The sequence below is a fragment of the Dasypus novemcinctus genome, chromosome X, assembly GCF_030445035.2.
Source record: "Dasypus novemcinctus isolate mDasNov1 chromosome X, mDasNov1.1.hap2, whole genome shotgun sequence".
NCBI classification, from domain to species: Eukaryota; Metazoa; Chordata; class Mammalia; order Cingulata; family Dasypodidae; genus Dasypus; species Dasypus novemcinctus.
In genome coordinates, this window is record NC_080704.1 from 44,318,708 (window position 1) to 44,343,032 (window position 24,325).

Here is a 24,325-nt window from a genome sequence, read left to right on the forward strand (position 1 = left end):
TTTACAACTTTATTTCTTCTTACAGCTGCATCATATTCCATCATGTGAACAGTTTATCCATTCTTCAGTCGATGGACACCTGGGTTGTTCCCAACTTTTGGCAATCATGAATAATACCACTGTGAACGTTGCTGTGCAGATGTCTGTTCATATCATTGTTCTCAGTTCTTCTGGGTATATACCCAGTAGTGTATAATTGGCATAAGAATTTTAGAGTGTACATGCTGAAGAGAGCTCATTAAGAGATTGGTATTAAGTTTCTTTAGGACTCAATTCCAGTCTCTTGATGAGCTCTCTTCAGCATGTACACCCCAAAATTCTTATGCCAATTATACAGACACACTATAATGTTTAAGCTCATATGGGAAGATCTAGAAAAAAGTGTTTTCAAACTTTTTCCAAACTTTCTCTGGGGAATGTGAGGGTTGTGTAATTCCCCTGACAAGAAGTAACCTACCCTGAAGCAGCATTTTCCTTAATCCTGATATATCTGATTTTGTCCTTGTCTACTTGATTTTCTTTCAGTATGCCATGTTTTTGTCCCTGGTGTTCCTGGCTGAGCTTGTAGCTGGTATTTCAGGGTTTGTGTTTCGTCATGAGGTGAGTAAACATAAATTGGAGAACTCATTTAATGGGTCTTTGGGAGGAAGATTTTGGGAACCTCTTGAAATGTGTAAAGGGTGCTCCCAGGTTTCTCCATTGGTATTACTGTTTTCCAAATGTAATGCAATATGAGCTGAAATGCCAATAAAATTGTAAATGTAGGAATTTCACCAAACTCAAAACTTTACTTATTGACCTGCACTCTAAAAGGATTCTCCACCCTGTTTTAAAGCAGTAACCTTCAATATATCCTTTTCAAATAGCTGCCTCAGCAAGGCAAAAATGTGTATCTGTCTAATGGAAGATTTCTGAAACTGCCAAGCCAAACTAATTGTCTTGCTACCTTATAAATCCATTATATTAAAGCCAGAAATGGATACACATATGTTAGAAAGGAAAAAAATAGCAAGATTTAGGTGGAAAACACACTGAGGTCGAGTGTTGCTGTGACCGTGGAAAGTCTGGCATCATCTGCTCTCACGCCCTACTCTTGAGCTTGGCCAAGTTAAGATCCCACTGAGCTTGCCTTATGTGCTTTCTGTTTCTTCCCTATCGCCCTGGTTTTCCCCTTTACTGGAGGCAATATCTGAGATGCCAAAGCTGACTTCCAGAACCCATTTCATGTGGCGCTTGATCTGTAATTAGAACCCCACCCTGCTACTTATTCTCGGGTGAGATGAAGCCTGATGAAGTCCCAGCCTTGACAGTCTTGTAGGTGCCCCAGATGCATGTGTGAAACTCCATGAATAGCCTGGCTCACTACCCCCTTGCCCACTTTCATCCTGGAACTGGGCTCCACGGAGGGGTTTTCTTTTAATGGTCCCTGTAATCTAGGGTCTGGAGAGTCTCATCTACCTAACCTCTTTTCATATGAAACACTTAAGAGTCCAGTGGGTAGTTGTTCCAGTGCTGCTCTTTAGGCCATACTAAGCATAGATTTACTTAGACAGATGCAGTACAGGAAGCACAGCTCATTTACAGGGCAGTAGCAGGCTTGTTTCTGCAACAGGCATCCTCACATTGGTCTAGGGCAGGGGTTCTTAACTTTTTTGTTCCACGGACCCCATTCACAGTTAGGTGAAAACCACAGACCTCTTCCTAAGTCCATACTATACAGTGTTTCTTTAATAAATATATCATACCCCCACCAACACGTCCCCACAAGAATAATATTTTTTGAATATAAATTCAAGCTCACAGACCCCTTGTTAGGAACCACTGGTCTAGGGTCTATCCTCTGCACATCTCCCTGCCCCAAGAAACAGCTCAGGTGCAAGGAAATGAGATGACCCAGGTGGGCATGGTAGTCAACTTGACTTAGAAGCTCCAAGTAACTAGCATCTCTTTATCTCTTATAATTATCCTGTAGGCATAACTTCCAGTATCCCAGCGAGAAACACACCTAGTCATAAGAGTCACTTAGTTTCTTGGTTGCTAAGCCAATACCATACCATGGGCTGTCTTAACCACAGGAATTTATTGGCTCACTGTTTCAGAGTCTAGAAGGCTTACTTGCTCCCAGGATCGGCATCTCTTGGTTGGCTAGCCATCCCTGGGGTTACTTAGCTTTTCTGTCACATGACAATGTCCTCTTCTTTCTCTTCTGGGTTCCTTTGGTTTTCGGCTTCTACTCCACCTGGCTTTCTCTTCATAAGTCGTCTAGTTATAGGATGAAGGCCCACCCTCATTCAGTTAGGCCACACCTTAACTAAATCTGTGAGAAGTCCTGTTAAACATGGGTCTACACCCACAGGGATGGGGTTAGGATTAGGAAGGTGTTTTCTTCTGGGATACATAATTCAATTTGCCATAGTCACCATACTTACCCCTAAACTCTCCACCAGATAATTATTGTCATTTTCAGTGTTCCCAGTCTAGAGGCATTTAACCAACCAGAGTCAATTTTACCGTAAGCGTTGTTGCCGGGAGATACACCTGACCTGACACTCCACCTGCAATAAGGTCTCAAGGGTTTTGTCAATCCTTTATTACCATGAAAACATATTGTCCTTTAACTTCTTTTTGGGGCCTCAGTAAAGACAGGTTAGTGAAAATTGCCCTATTCCTGAATGGTAGAATAGGGATCAGTTTCTGGTTTCTGGTCAAAACATCAGATCTTCCTGTCCTGTTCTCCCCTCCCCCCTCAGTGGCTTGCCTTTATCATTGTTTCTGAGTAACATCAGATAAAGTTATGAAAAGAAAGATGGGTCTTAATTTTTTTTTGAGTTACTGGGGACTGGGGATTGAACCCAGGACCTCGAATGTGGGAAGCTGGCCCTCAAGCACTGGGCCACATCGGCTCCCCTGAGTTGTTTTTTTTTTGCATGTTTTGCTTGTTGTTTGATTTTGGTTTTTTTGTTTTGTTTTGTTTTGTTTTTTTAAAAGATTTATTTTTATTTATTTAATTCCCCTCCCCTCCCCCGGTTGTCTGTTCTTGGTGTCTATTTGCTGCGTCTTGTTTCTTTGTCTGCTTCTGTTGTCAGCGGCAGGGGAAGTGTGGGCGGCGCCATTCCTCGGCAGGCTGCTCCCTCCTTCGCGCTGGGCGGCTCTCCTTATGGGTGCACTCCTTGCGCGTGGGGCTCCCCTACGCGGGGACACCCTTGTGTGGCAGGGCACTCCTTGCGCGCATCAGCACTGCACATGGGCCAGCTCCACACGGGTCAAGGAGGCCCGGGGTTTGAACCACGGACCTCCCATGTGGTAGACGGACGCCCTAACCACTGGGCCAAAGTCCGTTTCCCTTGATTTTGTTTTTTTAGGACACTGTTTTGTTTTTTGAACAGTGTGGCATGCTGAGCCACATCCACTCTCAGCTTTTAAGATTACTGGAAAACTTAGGCCTGAGTTATTTCAGGAACCAACTAGCTACTTCAGTGGGTCATTTAACAAACCAGGCTTCCCCTAGGATGGGGTGAGGGAGATATATATATTTTTTAACTCTTGAGCTAACAATCCCCTTTAAGACTTTTCTGAGCTCTTTTGTTTCAGAAAACAGGGCATTCCCTTCCTGGCCTGCTTTTATTTACAGACTTTCAGAAGAGGCTGTTTTGAAGTAAAAGTATGAATCAAAGTCAGTTTGCACTGCAGTGGTTAGGACCCACACTCCTCCTTGTCTTCCGTAGATCAAGGACACCTTCCTGAGGACTTACACGGATGCCATGCAGAATTACAATGGAAATGACGAGAGGAGCCGGGCAGTGGATCACGTGCAGCGCAGCGTAAGTTCTGAGGAAGGAGATGGGTGGGAACTCCTGTGAGGTCTGGGTTTGGACTTGTGGTCTGCTGGTCACGTTGGGCTAGTTGGGAATTTGCCTCGATGCCTGTTCCCCTTCGCCAGCTTTTCATTTAGTTACATTTGCAAGAGTTAACACCCAGTACTTGTCCAGGCTCCAGGTAGCCGGGTAATTATTTTCAATAAGTACCGCTCCCCCTGGTGTCCTTTTCATCATTAAGGATCATGAGCATTCCAAGGCAAGCTAGTTCAGTCTTAAAATCAGAACTCTTGGAAAGGAGTTAGACAGTGAGTATATGGCAGCTTTGCTTACAGCTGCCTCCCAGAAGACGACTTTCTGGAAGGTGGTGTGTGCCTTTGGGCTGGATGGAGAGTTCTGGTGACCTGTGTTCACTGACTTGGCAAGTGTGGTGGAGATGGAGAGTGGACATAGCAGAAACCAAAATATGTCTGGAATGTAAGTGGCCTAAGCTGCCTGGTGCTTGCAAGGGATGTGAAGGAAACAGAAATTTCTTGTCTGGAGGAGTTCCTGGTGGCAGGTGCTAGTGCCCCCAAGCCTCACTGCCCATCAGGATCACCTAGGAGAGGTTTTCATATTTTTTTCTCTTTACTTCAGAATCAGTACTTTATATTTATTTATTGGTAATTAATTTTGATACCATTTCAAAGTTATGCAGAAAACTTGTAAGGATAGTACAAGAAGAACGTCTGTATACCTTTTACCAGATTCACTGAATAATTATATTTTTGCCCTGTTTAATTTTATTTTATTTTAGGAGGTACTGGAGATTGAACCCAGGACCTTGTACACGGGAAGCAGGCATTCAACCACTGAGCTACATCTGCTCCCCTGCCCTGCTTATTTTAATGTTCTCTATATGAGGGACCAGCAGACCTTTTCTATAAAAGGCCAAATAGTAAATATCTTACATTTTGAGGACCACTCAGTCTCTGTCACAGCTACTCAGCTCTACCTTTGTAGCACAAAAGTAGCCATAGGCAATACATAAATGAATGGCGTGCCTGTGTCCCAATAAAAATATATTTACAGAAACAGGTGGAGATGGGCCATAGTTTGCCAACACCTGATCTCTCTCCCCACTCCCCTCCTTCCTCACCCACTGTGCATCTTTTTTTTCTGAAATATTTATTTACTTATCAGTATAGATCCTATGAGGAGCTTTTTAAACGACACTTGCCTCAGCTCCCCTATCAATAATCTTGATTTAGTTCATCTGTACATGCATATATTTTAACAGCACCCAACTCACACAAGTGATTTTGGTGCTTAGCCAGGACTGAGACCCACGACTTTGTGGCGGTAGTAAAAAAGCCATCTAGATAGGTAATGTAGGACTAACTTCCTTCCTTGAGCTCAAACGGGCATCTCAGTGAGTGCATTTGTTACTGGAGCTTCACCAAAGCTGTGCATGCTGTCTTAGGGGCTTGGCCTGTGTTTCTCTTTTTAAAGTTGCTGGGCAGCAAGTGAGGACACCATGTCTTCGATGCCCCTCCCCCCTGATCCTTTTTCTTTCCCTCTTTCCCTATTAATAGCTGAGCTGCTGCGGTGTGCAGAACTATACCAACTGGAGTACCAGCCCCTACTTCACGGATCATGGCATCCCCCTCAGTTGCTGCATGAACGAAACTGATTGTAATCCCCAGGATCTCCACAACCTGACCGTGGCCGCCACCAAAGTTAACCAGAAGGTACCGGCTTCCTCCCAGGCCTGCTGATGAGACCAGTGGTGAATGTTGGGGGAGAGTTTTGTTTCAGTGAAATTATGACAAGTAAATTAGAAGCGGTAGTACAGGAAGGAGTCAAGAGTCTTTGTGGTCCTTTATTGCCTGAGAGAGCCACTTGAGGCTGCCCACTTGTGAAGGAGAAACCTGTGACTCAGCCTTGCATTCCTCTCCCTCAGCATGAATCTTCCAGGCCCAGTTCTGTAGGTTTAGCAAGTGGTTCTTCTTAACCCTGATGCTGTGTCAGACAGGAGACTGGCTTTCTTCTTTCTGTGTATCCTTCTGTTGAATATGCCTTCTATACATGAAATGATTCACAGCTGCTGAGTGCCAGTCCTTAGCAGGAAGAGAAGAATTGAGTTGACAGGTGGCATTTGATTCCCTTAGGAGGGTGGCCTTTATTTTAGGGAGTTCATTATGATAGGGAAAGAAATAAGCAACTCCAGTTTGACCAACGGTGAATGTCTTCACTCCCCCAAATATTAGAGGGAGAAAAAAGATGGTGAAAAGAAATTTGGAAGCTAGTACACGATGGAAATGAGGGAAATGGAATTTCAGTTATCAGAGAAAAGGAAAATCAGTTCTGTATTGCATTTGCAGAGAACTTGAAGAAGATGTGATATAGCCAAGTGGGGAAGCTCCACATTCCTCAACGTTTAGAGAAATGCCCTATCTATCTAAAATATATTTCTGTAAACAAAAAGTGGGGAAAATACTATTGTTTACCTGTGGTCATGCAGACATTGCATGAAGTTTCTTTTCTCGTTATGATGAAATTCTATTCTTTTGATGTTTTCAAACTTCTGTGTGATCTGAGCTAGCTACTGAATAATTCAGAGAAGATAGCTCTTCTCTCAAGATTAGAATGTTACAAGATGGCTTCTGTGTTTTACCCATTTAATGTTAGTATTTGTAGCATAAGTGCTGCAAGGCTTTGCTGCCATTCTGGAAGCCATTCTGATTTTATCATTCTGAGCTTATTAGTTTGCTGTTGGTGTGGTTAGGTAAAATACTCAGTGCTGATAGCTTCTTGCTGTAGCTAAGAGGATATCTGTTCCTATTGGAATTTTCTTATGAACCCAAAGTTTGAGGCCTCCTTTGTCCCTCAGTAGTTAGTAAGTACCTTCTGGCTTCATGAACGTATGAAGTGCCTAGGGTACCTGGCATGTAGGGGACACTCCAATTAATGGAAGGAAACAAGTGCTCTACAGCAGTGAGAAATTTGTCATAACAGAGCCTCCGGAAGTTGTTGCTAGGAGCAGCAACTGCAATCTTTGATAAAACTTTTTTTCACCCCATCTTTCTCTTCTTTTGCCGATTTTGAGGATTCAGAAGTCAAGAGGTCAGGCTCTGGATTTGGACTCCAGTTTAAATTCTGGCACACTTACTGGTTGTGCAGTCTTGGTGGTGGTGAAGTTTGTCTGACACCATACCACACACCACCACACCACCACACCACAACACCACAACACCACCACACCACCCACCACAGTCTTTTGTTTGAAATGATGCAGCAAGTCCCTGTAGGGAACTTGTTAAGAGGCATATCTCATAGTGTGGCTATAATCCTTACAGTAATTTCCAGAAAGAAAGATAAAGTGGCAGTTTTTCATTTCATTGTTAACCTACGAATTCACCTCACTTCCTGCCACCCCCCACCCCAAATTCTATATTACATTTTCCTGGGAACCCCAGATACGTGCAAAAAGTGTTTAACTTCTCACCCATTTCCCTTGTACTCTCCAACCTGGCTGCCTCGAGAACAAAGTGAATGAAAATTTGAGAAAATAAACATTTGTCTACTGAGTTTCCTAAAACAGTCAATGCCCGCCTTTGAGATAAATGACTTCTGTCTGAGTCTCAGACACCTCGCCTATAAAAGGGGGTATGGGGAGGGGTCAGATGCTCATAAAGGGTAGTCGCCCTACCTACCAATCTTCTCGCACTCCCAGAAAGCTTAACTACTGCCACATTCTAGTTACATGGAATCCTGTTATTTAGAATACATGGATCATCATCCCTGTAGTTCTTTTGGTATCTTGAGTCCTACCCTCTGAGAGCACAGAACAGAAAGGTGGCTCTTACCCAGCAGCCTGAAGAAACTTACCTTGTACACATAACTGGGAGAGAGCAGGAAGGAGGTGGGAACACTTAAACAGGGTATTTGCTGTTGTGTTTGGGGTGGGAGGCATGTTTTATTTTGGTTTTGCAAGCAGGATGATTAAATGTCTGCAGGTTCAGTTGGCTAATAGTATTGACTGAGCCCTCATTCCTTATGGATTCCTTGAAATTTTGTAAGAATGAGGAAAAGATATAATTATTGTGGTTGGCAGCTACTGAGATAGCTCTCTCCTGAACCTGTCTGGGGTTAGCTGTCTACTCTTAGTATTGAGTGTCTACCACTTATTGGCAACAATGTTCTCCATTGACTTAGACATGCTTAGAGGGTGAGCAAATTAACTGTTCTGTTTCTGGACGTTTCCTAGGACACTCAGCAAGTCTCTGTAAATTTATCATGTGTGGTGCCTGATAAGCCAGGCTTCCATTTTAGAAAAGTAAAAGCGATGTTGTGGCCAGATAAGACCTCAGTTTAGTGGAGAACTTAAGGTTGAATGCAAACGTAGTCTGTGATTGTAATATCAAAGCATTTCTTGAAGTCTGCAGATCTACTTTAGGACCTAGAAAATGGGCATTTGTGTCCACATGGTGAATAATATAGAAAAATCTGGAGATGGAAAGCATTTACATCAACACTGGTCTTGTATTGCTTAAACAACAACGAAAAAGCAAAATCTCTTGCATTGTCTCATTTTAACAGATCCTGTTATGATATGATTTGCTTTCTTATTTGGAGTATAAAAGAATGAGGGAAATTTTCTTACAGAACACTGCTTCTCAGACTTTAATGGGCATGTGAGTCATCTGGAGAGCTTGTTAGAATGCAGGCTCTGATTCTGTGTGTGTGGGGGGGGGGGGGTGGGTCCTAGATTCTGCATCTCCAACAAGCTCCCAGGTGATGCTGGCTCTGCACATCCAACACCCACACTTTGAGGAGCAAGGTTTAGAGAGAACCATTTTGCCAAAAATGTACCAGTGCCAGGCAGTTGCTTCATTTTTTTGGTTTTCCTCCCTGGTTGGCATGGGCATATCAAAAATAATGTGACTGGCTCTAAAATCTCCTTAAATGGAAGAGAAATTATACTTTAGAAAAATACACTCAGCTGAAGTATGAAATTGAAGTTCATTTTTTAAAAAATCTATGCCAAACTATTTTGCAGAGTGAGGAAATGACCCACCTTACTTCTCTCTGGTTTATATGATTAGGCCTGTGTTTTCTGATTTAGAGCTGACCTAACTCTGGCTCTGATCTGGACCTCATTCCTCTGCCCACCCATAGCTGCAGGGAGAAAATACAGCTCAGCAGCGTGCTTTCTTGACTACCACCATTTGGGCAAGTTTTAGAAAATCCGCTTCTCTTCCCACTTTGATTTTTTCCTGACCATCCTCCTCTCCCTTCCACTACCTTTTGAAAAATAGTGTGATATGTGGTTTCACTAGTAAAAGTGAAATCAGCAAGCTTTTACTATAAAGTGAGAATCAAATTTCAAACCTCCTGCATGAGCTATAACGCATTTCCTTTCCTACCACCCATCCCCATAAAATTTGCATCAGATAACTAGAGAGTAGTATAGGATGCTGATGGCATTGAAAACATGTGAAAGCACTGCTGCTAAGCTAATGTACCTTTTTCCTCTGCCGGTGAGTGTATAAAATATCTCTTGTTGAAAGATGCAGATTTGTCAGAATTTTCACAAGCTATGGGAAATGTAAAATTGTTAAATTTTGAATTTAAAAATGGGAGGCATGTATTTTTGGGGGGGTTGTTCTCCAGGTGTTATTAAATCTTGGTGTACTTTTCTTGATAAGCAAGTCACTTTTACCCTGTTTATTAAATTAAGTAATTGATTTTTTCACCAATGCTAGATACTCAAGTTGAAGATTTTTATTCAAAAAAATGGGAAAAGACAAAGTCTTCCTGGACTGAATAAGCCAGTTCAGGGTGCTAGGTTTATTTGGTCCATTTCCAAATAAATATAAATGTGCCTACATACACATATGATCCTGCTGTTTGGCCTCAGTGTCAGGCATTTAACAGGAAATTCAACTTTGCATTATAGGTGGTACCCAAAATTTGATGTTTCCTGCCAGTCTCTGAAATGTAGTCCAGAATAACAACAAAATAACTTGTTTAGCAACATTGTTAAACTCCAACCAGATAATTCATTTTTTAAGAAAGGCAATTAACTTTATTAACAGTTTTAAACCAACATTGAAATTGGTGATGATTTTTGGTTTTAATCATGACATATAGAGATGTCATAGTATGTTAAAGGGAAATTCTCCTCATTTTATAAATGTAGCTCCTGACATCCAGAAAGGGGAAGTGACTTGTCCAAGGTCACATAACAAGTTTGTGGAAAAGGTGACTCTAGAACATAGGTTTTCTCTATTAAATAATCTTAATTGACTTCTTAGGAAGAATCCTCAAAACTCCATAAAGTTGGCAGATGTTCAAACACCTCCATCCAACCAGATGATGTTGCTTTATTTATCCAAGACTTTGTCATTTGTTCTCAAAATGCTACGATGTTTATGATGCTGAGACTTCCTGTTCAAGGATGTGGAATGCCTTTTCATCTGTTTAAGTCTACTTCAGAATCTCTATAACATTTTCTTCATAGAGCTTACAGATTTCTTACTACATTTAATCCTACTAATGAAACATTTATGGATGAACTTATCTATCTGGGACTTGCTTTAAAGTAAAATCCAGCCAGCAAGAGGGGTTTGGATGAAAGACAATTAGCCGTATGTTATTTGTGATGTTGGGGGAAATGTCCTGTGCAGGTTAATTGTACTACTCTCTATACATTTTGTATGTTTGAAATTTTTCTTTTTCTTTCTTTCTTTTTTTTTTTTTTTTTTTGAGTTTAAAAGAATGCCATTAAGTTCCTAGGGTGAATTGCAATTGCATTTCCTGAATTGAGATTGGAGTATATGTGGGAGCTTTGCAAATTAACCCAAATCCAGTCTGGCCTGGGTAAACCATGTCTCAGAGACAGTCTCTCTCCATTTGCAGGGTTGTTACGATTTGGTGACCAGTTTCATGGAGACTAACATGGGAATCATCGCTGGCGTGGCATTTGGAATCGCATTCTCCCAGGTATCCTACATAATTGCACGTAACCTGGTCTGTCCTTTTCCCTGTCTTCTGCTCCAGTTTCTCTCCCTGTGCCTTGGGAAAGGCTGATTGATAGATGGGGTCAGAGCTCCTTGCTCATTAGTCCTCAGGTCATCTGTTTATTGATTTTCCTTTTTCAACTTAAATGAAGTTTTGTCATCAAGGGAATATCGGTTACAGTTCAACTAATGACTAGCTCCAGAAAAACAACTTGCTTCTTCTGTAGGTCAAATGGAGGTTAACTGAACAAAGTGCTGCCTTAATTGGAACATAAACAACTCAAAACATCAAATGGCTGATCTGGATTTGGGGGAAGCTTATTTCCTTGTTGACCTATCCCTTTTTCTGATTCCTCTTCATTCCTGTGAGTTTTGCATGAGATCTCTACCTTTGAAAAAAGCCTAAATTGAGGAGAATTAATCTTGTGTCGTTTTTGTTTCTGTTTTCTTACTAGAGAAGTTGAGGGTATATATCCCATATACCACACTATTATTAATACCCTGCATTGGTGGGGTGCATTTGATACATGAAAGCACATTTTTATAGTTGTACTATTAACTATAGTCCATTGTTTATAGGAGTCACTTTTTTGTGTGTTGTGTAGTCCTTTTTTTTTTAAGTTTCTGTGCTAGTAACATATACAGAGCCTAAAATTTCGCCTTTTAATTACGTTTACATATATAATTCAGTACTGTTAATTACATTCACAATGTTGTCTACCATCTCCACCACCCATTACCAAAACTTTACCATCAATCCAAATATAAACTCTGTACAATTCAAGCATTGACTCCCCATTTGCTATCCACACCCTGGCCCCTGGTAACCTATATCCTAGATTCTGATTCTATGGGTTTGCTTATTCTAATTATTTCCTATTAGTGAGGTCATACAATATTTGTCCTTTTGTGTCTGCTTATTTCACTCAGCATGATGGTCTCAAGGTTCATCCACGTTGTATCAGAACTTCTTTCCCTTTTACAACTGAATAATATTCCATTGTATGTATGTACCACATTTTATTTATCCATTCATCGGTTGATAGACAGTTGGGTTGCTTTCACCTTTTGACAATTGTAAATAATGCTGCCATGAACATTGGTGTGCAAATGTCTATTCAAGTCCCTGATTTCAAATCTTTTGGGTATATGTAATACATAGTAATGGGATTGCCAAGTCATATGGTAATTCTGTTTCCAGATCCCTTTTTTTTTGTCTTTATTTTTTTACATTACATTAAAAAAATATGAGGTCCCCATATACCCCCCACCTCACCCCCACCCCACTCCTCCCATAACAACAACCTCCTCCATCTTCATGAGACATTCATTCATTGCACTTGGTGAATACATCTCTGAGCACTGCTGCACCTCATGGTCAATGGTCCACATTATAGTTTACACTCTTCCCCCAGTCCACCCAGTGGGCCATGGGAGGACATACAATGTCTGGTAACTGTCCCTGCAGTACCAACCAGGACAGATCTAAGTCCTGAAAATGCCCCCACATCACGTCTCTTCTTCCCACTCCCTACCCTCAGCAGCTACCATGGCCACTTTCTCCAAATCAATGCTATGTTTTCTTCGATTACTAATCACAATAGTTCATGAATAGAATATCAGTAAGTCCACTCTAATCCATACTCTATTCCTCCATCCTGTGGACCCTGGAATGGTTGTGTCCACACCACATCTATGTCAAGAGGGGGCTTAGATTCCACATGGATGCAATCCTCCTGCTTTCAGTTGTAGACACTCTTGGCTCTCTGGTGTGGTGGTTGACATATGGTAATTCTGTACCTAACTTCCCAAGGAACCACCATACTGTCTTCCACAGGGGCTGCACCATTTTACATTCCCACCAATAGTGACTGAGTATTCCTTTTTCTCCATAATCTCTCCAGCGCTTGTAATTTTCTGTTTCTTTTTTAATATTACCCATTTTAGTTGGTGGAAAATGGTATCTTATTGTGGTTTTGATATGCATTTTCCTAATTGCTAATGACGCTGAGCATATTTTCGTGTGCTTATTGGCCATTTGCATATCTTCTTTGGCTAAATATCCAAGTCTTTTGCCCATTTAAAAAAATTTTTTGTCTATTTTGTTGAGTTGTAGGATTTACTTATATATTCTGGATATTAAACCCTTATCAGATACGTGATTTCCAAATATTTTCTCCTATTAAATAGGTTGTCTTGACTTCCATAACAAAGTTCTTGGCACAAAAATCTTAATTTCAATGAGGTCCCACTTAACGTATTTTTTCCTATGTTGCTTGTGCTTTGGGTATAAAGTCTAAGAAACCATTGCATAACACAAGATCCTGATTATTCTTCCCTAGGTGTTCTTTTAGTTTTATAGTCCTAATTCTCATATGTAGGTCTTTGATCCACTTTGAGTTAATTTTTTTATATGGTGTGGGGTCCACCTTCCTTATTTTGCATATGGATATCCAGTTTTCTCAGCACAATTTGTTGAAGAGACTACTCTTTCCCAATTGAGTGAAGTAGGCAGCCTTGTCAAAATGACCTGGCCATAGATATGAGGGACTATTTCTGAATGATCAGTTTGATTCCATATATATATCTATCCTTGTGCCAGTATCATGCTGTTTTGACCTCTGTATCTTTGTAACAACTTTAAAGTCAAGAAGTCCTCCAACTTCATCCTTCTTTTTCAAGATGTTTTTGGCTGTTAGGGGCCCCTTACCCTTCTAAATAAATTTAGTGATTGGCTTTTCTATTTCTGCTAAGAAGGCTGTTGGAATTTTTATTGGGATTGGATTGAATATGTAAATCACTTTGGGTAGCACTGACATCTTACCAATATTTAGTCTTCTAAGCCATGAGCATGGAATATTCTTCCATTTATTTAGGTCTTCTTTGATTTCTTTTTGCAAAGTTTATTTAATTTTTTTTGTATAATTCCTTTACATCCTTGTTTAGATTTATTCCTAGACATGTCATTCTTTTAGTTGCTACTGTAAATGGAATTACTTTTTGTTATCCTTCTCAGATTGTTCATTACAATCTAGGAATATATAGAAACACTACTGATTTTTGTGTGTTGTTCTTGTATCCTGCCACTTTGCTGAATTCTTTTATTAGTTCCAGTAGCTTTGGTGTAGATTTTTTGAGACTTTCAATATAGAGTATCATGTCATCTGCAAATAGTCAGAATTCTACTTCTTCCTTTCCAGTTTGGATGCCTTTTATTTCTTTTTCTTGCCCTGACTAGAATTTCCAGCACAATGTTATATGACAGTGGTGACAGTGGGCTTCCTTGTCTTGTTCCTGATCTTAGAGGAAAGAAAAGCTTTCAGTCTGCACCATTGTGTATGGTGCTAAAAGTGGGTTTTCCATATATGTCCTTTATCATGTTGAGGAAGTTTCCTTCTAGTCCTATTTTTCTTATTGTTTTTAGCAGGAAAAGAGTCTGGATTTTGTCAAATGCCTTTTCCATGTCAGTAAAGATGATCATGAGTCTCTTTTTCCCTTCATCCTGTTAATGTGGTATTGTGGTCATTATTTTAATCCCAAGCACTGCATATTCTGTTTCTTAACAGGAAACAGAATTTTTATATATTTAATTTTTTTATTTTTTAGGAGGTACTTGGGATTAAACCCAGGACCTCGTACATGGGAAGCAAGCACTCAACCCCTGAGCTACATCCGCTCCCCTATGTATTTAATTCTATCTCCCTTTACCTCTACTCAGCCACTATAAAACAATGGGAGAGGAAATTATGAAAATTAAGTGAGCCACACATACTCAAGGATGGAACAAGATTAAGCTAATTCTAAAATTCAGCCCACCTCCACTAGGTAGTATCCTGAGTATACTGTCCAAAAGACTTCTCATCTCCCAGCCAAATGATGTCTCCATGCTGTAATATTACTATGGGTGGAAGGACCAACGTGTATTTAGCAACCAAATAAAACCTTTATGTTTAATGCACCTTTTTCAGGCTAACAGATTGGTTTTTCAAACAAAGTTCAATTAGTGTTACCTCAATAATGTCTCCACAACTATAATTTCACCTGCCTGAATTCTATATTGGCTATCTCAGATAATTATTTTTCCCACTCTTCCATCACTCTGCTCCTCCTGCTCAGCAATGCAGATCCACTTTAATTTTACTCAAGTTTAGTTTTTAAACATTTTTATTGAAATATGGCATGTACAAAAAGTGCATAAATTATAAGTTAACAGCTTTTCATGAATTATCACAAAATGAATATACCTCTGTAGCCCTCACTTAGGTCAAAGAATAGAACATTAACGTGGTAGTTTGTTTTGGCAAGCAAGTGACTTAGCCTTAGATAAGTAGAAAATCTTTCTTTCTAAGCAGTTACAAAAACCTGTGTGACATTTCATCTCACAAGAGTATGTGAACTCAGCCAAAACAGGTTTCTTTCTTGTTGCAGTTTCAAATTTCTCTTTTTACCATGCTTTGTTTTTAGCAGCTCATAAAAGTGAATTAAACCCTTACCATGCCAACACACAGTCAAGCCAGAGTTGTGTCACAAACAATGCCAATTAACTAAGTCTCTAGAGGTATTTCAAAATCAATTGCTGCCATGTACTTTTTTCTAGTTGCTGTAATATTTCAGTAATAACACTTCAGTAACATCCTTGTAATGGTCAGGGGACATTTTAGAGGATCAGAGCCTTGTGCCTGATACAAATGTGCAGGATGCACTTGACAGCCTTGAAAATAGTTTACTTAACGTGTGTGTGTGTGTCTGTGTGTCTGTGTGTGTGTCTGTGTGTGGCATCAGGTTGCAAACCCCGTAAGGGCAGACTTGTTTTTGGCACTTGAGGAGAACTGTCTCCCTGGGGTAAGGAATATTGCTGAATTCTACCGTAATAGCTGTTCTAGTGATGTGATGCTAATACTCTACATGGGGAAAAGAGAACCTCAGAGCCTGGAATCCCATAGATGAAAAATCTTATCCAGGAATATTCCCATATGGCCATGAGTTGCAGGGGGAGTGGTTCATTGTGGATTTTTGGGAGAAGATCCTATTTTCATTGGTGAGGTGAGCCAAGTCAAATGGACTCTTCTCCACGTTATGAAGAATCTGGTTAATACCTCACCTTAATTTTTCTCTCACACATCCATGTGAAATAATTTATATTCAGAATAATTTGTTCCCCAAATGGTTATCTAGCCTGATAAGCATTAATCTCTCTTTGCTACCTTGAAAAATCCCTGCCTTGAGGATTATTGAGTTTGTTATATAGCTAGCCCTCTAGGGCAATGAGAGAGGGGCTCTGGCATCCAGAAACTCAAAACAGAAAGTCTGCAGTAAGTTTAGCTCTCCTCAAGTTAGCACATAGTTGTTGAGGTAAGGAAACAACACAAAGCCTGATGGCATCACATAGTACCATTCACCCACTTGACCTCCCATGCCAGCAACTGCAGGGTCCTAGAAGCTGAAGTTGGCTTCTAGATGCAGGTAGATCCAGGGCCTCCCTGGGACAGGCTAAGTCACTTACCAGATGCCTCTTTAGGAAAATCCAACCCTACTGACCCTGGTCATTGACTTGGAAACAAAGCTTTAACTATGATCATTAGCCACACCTGTTAAAAATGTGAACCAGTTTCACATTAGACTTGGCAATGCTTAGCTGGTATTGATGGATCAACATGTTGGCTGTGTGGAGGAAAAACCTTGGCCTTCCTATAATCAAGCGGGCCCTACCGAGTGGAGGCTACAGAGAGGCCAAAGTGGTTAGAAGGAGAGAACACTGTCCTCTTTCTCCCTTCCCCTTTCCCTCCCCACCCTCCCCCTTCTCCTTGCCCTTTTTTTCACCTACTCATGTGACATCCATGCTATCTTCTGTTGGAAGAAACTGGCCATGCACATCTATTGTGTCAGAGATTAAAAGTGATATAAAGTACCAGGAAAGCGGACCTGAGTCTAGCCTTTTAATAAACTGTGCAAGAACTTTGGCCCCTATTAGCTAACTTGAGTTCTGTTTTCGGACAGCAAGGCTTTGCCAAGCATTTAAGACTTCTCTTCACAAATCCTCATTGCCTTTACCCTCTCAAGCCAAAGCCCTTGGTCTGGATTTGATGAACAGGTCCTGATGCACTGTAAATGTGTAGCAGGGAGTTGAGGTGTCTTTGATAGGGTACCTCTTCCTTGCCCCTATAGCAGCTACTCACTCAGAGGGCTTGGAAAGAGAGGGAGGGAAAGAGGGGAAGGGAGAGGGGGAGGTAGAGAGGGAAGGGGAAAGAGGGAGAGGGCACATAAGCTTGTCACCTGTCCACTCCCCCCACTCCCACCATGGTCTGGAAGCCACGTGCAGGGGATGTATTGGACTGGAAACTTTTACTGTTCAATTTGTGACACTGCTTCCCACCTTGCTTTGACCTTCTGCTGCGTGTGCGGTAGGGGTGAGCAGTGTGCAGATGGTGTCCTCTGGACCTCTGTATCGAACACTTCTCTATCCAGTGTATACAGGCCCAGGAATTTACTAGTCTTGGAACCAGTTAGGCTGGACTAATCCCCCACATCCCAAAATGTGACAGTTCTAAGTGGGGACAGTAGAGCTATTTTCCAGAAGGGGAGAGATGAGTGGCCCACTTAGGGCTAGGCATCACAATTTTGATCTTACCTTTTCTGCTATATTAAACATATAGGCTTTGGGTCCGAAGATCACCTTTGTTTCTGCCTTAGGTGGTGCCTAAAGGGAACTTACTTTGTGCTTTTATAATACAAGGATTTGATTCTGTGGAATTGGAAGGAAAAAGGCAGTCATGAAAAAAAAAAATACAGACCCTACTCCTACTTGTCCATCCTCTCCCCCTCTCCCCCAACATAGCCTCATCCCAGGACCTGTAGGCTGCTGGGATGATTCATTAGGGATCAGTAATTCCTTTCTGGGCCCTTGAGGTGACCTTTTCTACGTAGAGGGTATAAAGATCTAGAGTTTTCCATAGGTTGCTTGTTGCTTTCTTGTTTAGGAAGTTACATTTCCAGCTCTGTTTGCTGTCCTCTCTCTGCCCCTCAGGAGTCAGGGATCAGGCCATGTTTGCCTCCCATGGTAATGGCAGGGGAAGGTGCCCTGGCCCTCTTACCTTTTACATCTCTGACTTTGCTGGCATCTACCCACCTGACTCTTGGCTCTTCTCTACCACCTCTTGGAGTCAGGCCTATTACTGGTTATTTGCTCTGCTGCAGTGATGCAATCCACGTTAATAGAGCTTTGTGTTGTGTAAACCTCTCCTCTCTCAAAGTGGAGTGTCTCAAGAAAACCTGCAGTCAGGGCCTTTTGCCCCTGCCTTCCTTGCTGGCTTCTCAGTTCTTGTACCAATACAGTCTCCCAGAGGAGGTAGAAAATAGTATTGCAATGCAGATAGTGGTAAAAATAAACTGCTACTTCAAAAAAATTAGATGAAGGCTAATTACAAAGCTTTACTCAGCCAATTATAAATAATTTGATCTAAAACTCCCAAGGATGTAGAGGATTAGGCATTTCACTAGCCACTGGAAAGACAAGTAGTAGTTGTGGGGTATCTACCCTGAGGAGTCTTCTGCATAAGACATGTTTTCTTCCTCCTGTCTCCCCACCGGGTTTAAAGTAGACCTTTGTCAAAAGGCCCACAGACTGCAGCCTGAGTATACCTCAGCAGTGTGTTTCCTTTTTTTTTTTTAAGATTTATTTATTTTATTTATTTCGGGAACCCCCCCCCCTCGTTGTTTTGCCCTTGCTGTCTGCTCTCTGTATGTTCCTGTGTGTCTGGTTGTCTTCTCTTTAGGCAGCACTGGGAACCAATCCTGGGACCTTCTGGACTGGGAGAGAGGTGCTCAATCTTTTGCGCCACTCAGCTCCCTGGGCTGCTGTGTCTCTTATTGTCTCTCTTCTGTGTCTCTTTTTGTTGTGTCATCTTGCTCAATCAGCTCTCCGCATGGGCCTGCACTCTGTGCCTGAGTTTTTTATTTTTAAAGATTTATTTATTTGCCCCCCTCCCCCATTGTCTGCTCTCTCTGTCCATTCACTGTGCATTCTTCTGTGTCTGCTTGTCTTCTTTTTAGGTGGCACTGGGAACCAATCCTGGGACCTTCTGGAGTGGGAGAGAGGTACTCAATCTCTTGCACCATCTCAGCTCCCTGGCCTGCTGCATCTCTTATTGTCTCTCCTCTGTGCCTCTTTTTTTTTTTTTTTTTTTTTGAGTCATCTTACTGCACCAGCTCCTGCATGGGCCAGCACCCTGATGCAGGCTAGCCTTCTGTGTAGGCCAGCTCTCTGCTAGGGCCAGCTTTCCTTTCACCAGGAGGCCCCGGGACCTCCTTGTGAACCCTGATCTCCTATATGGTAAATGGGAGCCCAATCACTTGAGCCACATCCATTTCCTGGCAGTGTGTTTCTAACAGGTCACCTGCAAGCCCACAGAGCATGCCTCTGTTCTTTCAGATGCTTTTCGCATCTATTTAATCTAAAGAAGGATTAATCTAAATAAAAATGATTTTTTCTGCCTATAGATAAATCGGGGGTGGTAGGCAAGCATTGTGTCCTGATACAAGCTGAGGAAGAAGCCATTTATGTAACTGGAAATAATCTGGTAATAATTGGTATTAAATACAGGATGCTCCCCACTCCACCCCCTTTCCCTTAACTAGGTGCTTATGGAAGTGAGGAATCAAAGTTCTCTCTCAAATATAAATTTGACAGCAAATTTGTTATTAGAAACCCTGTGAATAATTCTCTCTGCCATGTCTCAAATCCCTGTTTTTCTTGCACGAGAATTAACTAAAACAAAAGCTGATCATGTAAAATAATACTCTTTTCATGTACCTTACATATGTTTCAGTTTAGAACAGTTTTTAGGAAAACAAATTTTTACTAGATGTTAAAAAAATGATTTAAGCTCTTTCTTCTCCCATGGGCAAACAAAGCAAGGTACATTTGTGCCTCAGAAATACAAAATATAAGTTTAAAAGCAAATAGTTCTTTTTCCCTATATTTTTCAAGTTACTGTTCCTGTGAGAAAGCAAGCATGTCCAGTGCTTAAAAATGATGCATCTCCTTTTTTGCCAAAAAAAAAAAAAGGCTATATTTCCTTGAAGGCAGGGAATTTAGGTACAGGAAATATTTTAAGTGTTTTCAAGAATTTTCTGGCTGTGTGACTTATAAATTGCCATGGAGGTCAGCATATTTTCTTTCACTAAATATAGGAGCCTTACAAGCCACGAAGTGGAATGAATAGTGACTATTTTAAGTGCTTAAAATAGTTAAGAGACCAAAGAAAAAAACTAAAGTGATAATAAGCCTTACAAAGAAAAGAGAGTTTGGGAACATGAAAAGAAAATAAAGAGATATTCACACAAAACCCTCACCCTGATGATTGCAGTTCTAAGACATGAAGGACCCCAAGGTGGTGTGACAGAGGAGTTACCCTGGAACAGAAACAGGTCTCAGCCCCGGGGAGGGCAAGGGGAAGGAAAGGGCAAGGGGTTATTCTTGGATAGAGGAACAGTGTGGAACATTAAGCTCTGCATGAGTTAACCTCTGTGGTTTGGGGGAGATTCTTTAACTTCCCCTTAACCCTTCTCCTTACCTGGAAAATTTGAGTTATAATCTTGCACAGGGATATGGTAAGGATTAAATACCTCACTATACCTGAATGTGTTATATACCTCTAATAATGCTTATTTGCTTTTTGGTTGATATCTGCATTTTGAGAGTTTCAAGTGTGCTCTGGTGTCAGTTTGGTCCTGGTAAATGGCAATTTTAATAAAAGGAACAGGCAATAAGATTCAAAGTCCATGTATTCATGGGAGGACTTTTCTTTCTCATTTGACACAGTATTCTGGTGGGTACGGTCATGGTTCCTTGGGCCATTTGGCAGCAAATGTGATAGAGTGTGACACTCTGCATTTTGTGTCCCTGAAATGTTATTGGCCAGAGCCTTGGTGTAGGAGATAGGGTGAGCCCAGGAAGGTCATGATTTCTCTTTTCCTGACCCAGGTCACAGTTAGCATATTTCATGGCACGATATTAATTTTAAGAAGGGAGATAAGAATCATGGATTTCAACAAGAAATTTAGCCCATTGGACTTGAACCCGCATGGGCTGAGAGTCAGGAGAACAGAGTTCCAATCTTGCCCTGAACAACAGTGGGACCTAGTGTGGCCTCAGCCATATTACCTGTAAGATAAGGGTAATTAAGGGCCTAGATGAAGGGTTCTCTCCCAGGAAGGCTTGTTAAAACATCAATTGCAAACGCCCACCCAGCCCCCCACTAGCATTTCTGATCCAGTAGGTTTGGAGTAGGGCCTGAGAATATACATTTCTATCATTAGAAATGCTGATACTGCTGGTTCCGAGACAACATTTGGAGTGACAATGCAGCAGATGGTCTCTGAAGGTCATTCCCACCTCTGATCCAATAAAATATATCCGATTGCTTAATCTAATGTTGTCTGCTTAGAAGAGACAACATTGGTCAATAGAAGCTACAAGCTTTTAGGCTCAAGTGTACAATTGGCCTTCAGCCCAAAGAATGCTGAGCCTCTAGATTCATGGATGACAGCTTTAGTTTCCATTGAGCAGAACAAGATTTGCTTACAGCTATCTTGATAGTGTCACAACTTCTTTGTCAGATCCACCTGAGCCATTGGTTAAGTCAGGACACAAAGACAGGTGGAGGATCTGGAGTCTTCTGAAGATGTGGGGATTTTCTTATTACTGGTTGATCTGGGGCCCCTGAAAAACTAATTGGACCCTGAATGTCAAAGGACCCAATTAAGCCTAAAATTTCTATATGGCTTAGAGACAAAGAGGAGTTAAAACCCCACTTTCCCCTTTCCCTTCCTACCTCTCACAAGCCATGACTTTCTTATATAACTGGCAGACTTTCCCAGTCAAGAAGATTGTCTTGTGTCAAGGCAACAACTATTTTGTTCTCAGCTGGTTATTGCTGGGGTATCATACTGTTAAGAAATCTTCAGAATGCATGTGATTATGGCTTTGAACTATATTTTGGCCTTTTAGTTATTATCGGGCTAATTCTTTGATAATTAATTTTTAAAATTACCCTCATAATATAATAATATGTACAAATTTTAATACTACTTAAGTGTCAAAAATTGTTTTTAAATGTCCAGGGTAAATTAGAGCTGCAACTCCACGGGCCATTCCAAAACCTCCAATTTGCCCTGCACCAGCAGTTATACTCCAGTTCTTAGATCCCAAAATTGAAATTAGGTTTGATCTTTTTCTCTAGTGCCCTTTCCCCATTTATAGACAAAAACCCTTGGTTGTTAAAAATTACATCTAGGGGTCAAAGAAGAGTGTGCTTTAGTGGCTTAAGAGTCTCATTTTTGTTTTTTCCCTGCCAACAGTTGATTGGCATGCTGCTGGCCTGCTGTCTGTCCCGGTTCATAACGGCCAACCAGTATGAGATGGTGTAAAAAGAAGGTAAGTGGCAATGAGGAGGGTTTAATTGCTGAATTTTCTCGCTGGAGTATGCGCTTAGGCAGAACTGCTGCCTGGGCACTTAAATGCTGATCTCGGTATCATTTGCTCATGTGCCGAAATCTCTTTTCTTTGATGCTGGGGAAGAGATGTGGTCAATGCTATTATGTAAAATGTGCAAAAGCTCTTTATAACTTGATACCTTCTATTGCCTCTTTCTTCTTGGTGAGTCACTGACATGTTTTAATTTCTTCCTTAGTCTTTCAAGAACGACGGAATAAGAGACCTGTTTTAAAAAGAAACTGCAGCAATCTTTGAAAGACTTCCAAGGAATGTTAGAGCACAGTACATAATATGCACCTGCACCCGTGCCCCTTACCCCCCACCCCCAGCGTGCAACCAACACTCCCACATAGTCTCTGCGCTACCTTTCAGCCCGCGTCATGTGTAGCATTCCATTTTGTGACGCGCCATTGTGCCACAGAGTGTAGCCAGGTTCCCCTGCAGCTAGTCCTAGTGGATCCCACCCCCAAGGCCCCGTGCAGGCCAGCTCCTTCCATCTGTACTTGGTTCAACTGCAGCTCATCATAGGTGACCGGTCATTACATCATCACTGGTCCAATTGGGCCCTGCATGTAGTGTGGGAGGCTCCCGTTAGCCCTTTACCATGATCAATAAATGCCGCACACCTTTATGTAGTAGATAAGCCAACTATAGATATCTGTTCTTTTGGCGTAATCTTGTTTGGTTTGGTTTTCCCATTACTAAGGCTCGTTCCTACCTTCTTCAGACTGCCCAGGACATGTAAAGAAATACATCCGTAATTGCCCATGAGGAGACAAAAGCATGAAGGCAATTGTTGAGCTTTAGGTGGCCTCCTTGCTCATTACTGTTACATGCCTGGGTATGATTAGACGATTTAGTCCACCTTTGCCTTGCAGTTGAAACCTCTAAAATCCTATTATACAGCTGTGTTGTTGCTTCCCGTGAAGGTAGTAATATTACTTTTGTTTTTCCCCAGTTAATTGCTATCGTGTTATTTCAGTTCTTCTTTCCATATATTTTCTTGCCTTGACATTACAGACATTGAGGACCTCATCAGGTCAATATACAAATGAGTGAGAGGGGAGAACAAAAAAGTCAAAATATCTTAAAAAGAACTTTAAAAATAATGCCTCTGTCTAGCATGCCAACAAGAATGCATTGATATTGTGAACATTTGTGATATGTGTATTAATAAATAGAGCCAGTACAAATTTTTGTCTTCTGATTTTATTCTTTGGATATTATGTAAGTTTTTTTAAAAAAACATATTTCTCTTCCACCGCGTTCCACAGGGGATTTGCAGTAGACCACTCACCTGCTGATGTACCTCTTCACACATGCTTCCCATTCCCCCCACCACCACCAAAATAACACAGGGCAGAGTAAATGCTGAAGGGTTAGATTTCTTTATTTTGGCCACTTCTGAAACTTGAATCATTTATCATGAACAGGAGATACTTCTTGACTCCAGAAATAGAGCCTCCATATTATGTCAGGCCTCTCGCCTAAAATCCTTGGAGCAAATGTAAAATTTCAGGAGAAATGTCCAAGACTGGATTTCATATAAAAGGAAATGAGCATCTATTCTTTTCTTTGTTTCTAATAAGCACATATTCTTCCTTTCCCTCTATGTTCTCCGGAATGACTAAACTCAATCTAGAGAAGAGATGACATCATACAATTCAGTTGCCCCAATGCCCCAATGTACACTAAAGTACAGAATCCTTACATTTGATTTAAAGAACATTTAGTCATATGGGCAGTATATGTGATCTGTGATCTACTTTTTCCTTCTTAATGAGTCATCCACAAAAAGAAATAGTAAAAGCAAAAATTGTTTTTTCCCAAAGCAGTGAACGTGAACAGCTACCCCTTCTCTACAGGAACAGAGTAGAACAAACTGTCATTAGGATGGAGATGGCTTTCTAACTTATCTACATTTATTAGCCTGAACTGCATGGGGTAAAACATAAAAGGTTACAAAGTACACTGCCCCAAACCTTCTGATGTTCTCTTTTCCAAAGGTCAGC

At 41.2% G+C, this 24,325-nt stretch overlaps 1 protein-coding gene across 1 annotated transcript in view; it reads left to right on the forward strand.

The window, feature by feature from the left end:
* Positions 1-23,506, forward strand: part of TSPAN7 (tetraspanin 7) — a 143,741-nt gene extending 120,235 nt beyond the window's left edge. Inside the window, exons 3-8 of the mRNA XM_004457650.3 lie at positions 526-600; positions 3,726-3,821; positions 5,390-5,545; positions 10,719-10,802; positions 22,178-22,253; positions 22,510-23,506. Coding sequence (XP_004457707.1) covers positions 526-600; positions 3,726-3,821; positions 5,390-5,545; positions 10,719-10,802; positions 22,178-22,246 — 480 coding nt within the window. The 3' untranslated portion in view covers positions 22,247-22,253; positions 22,510-23,506. The remainder of the gene's footprint in view (positions 1-525; positions 601-3,725; positions 3,822-5,389; positions 5,546-10,718; positions 10,803-22,177; positions 22,254-22,509) is intronic.
* Positions 23,507-24,325: the final 819 nt, after the last annotated feature.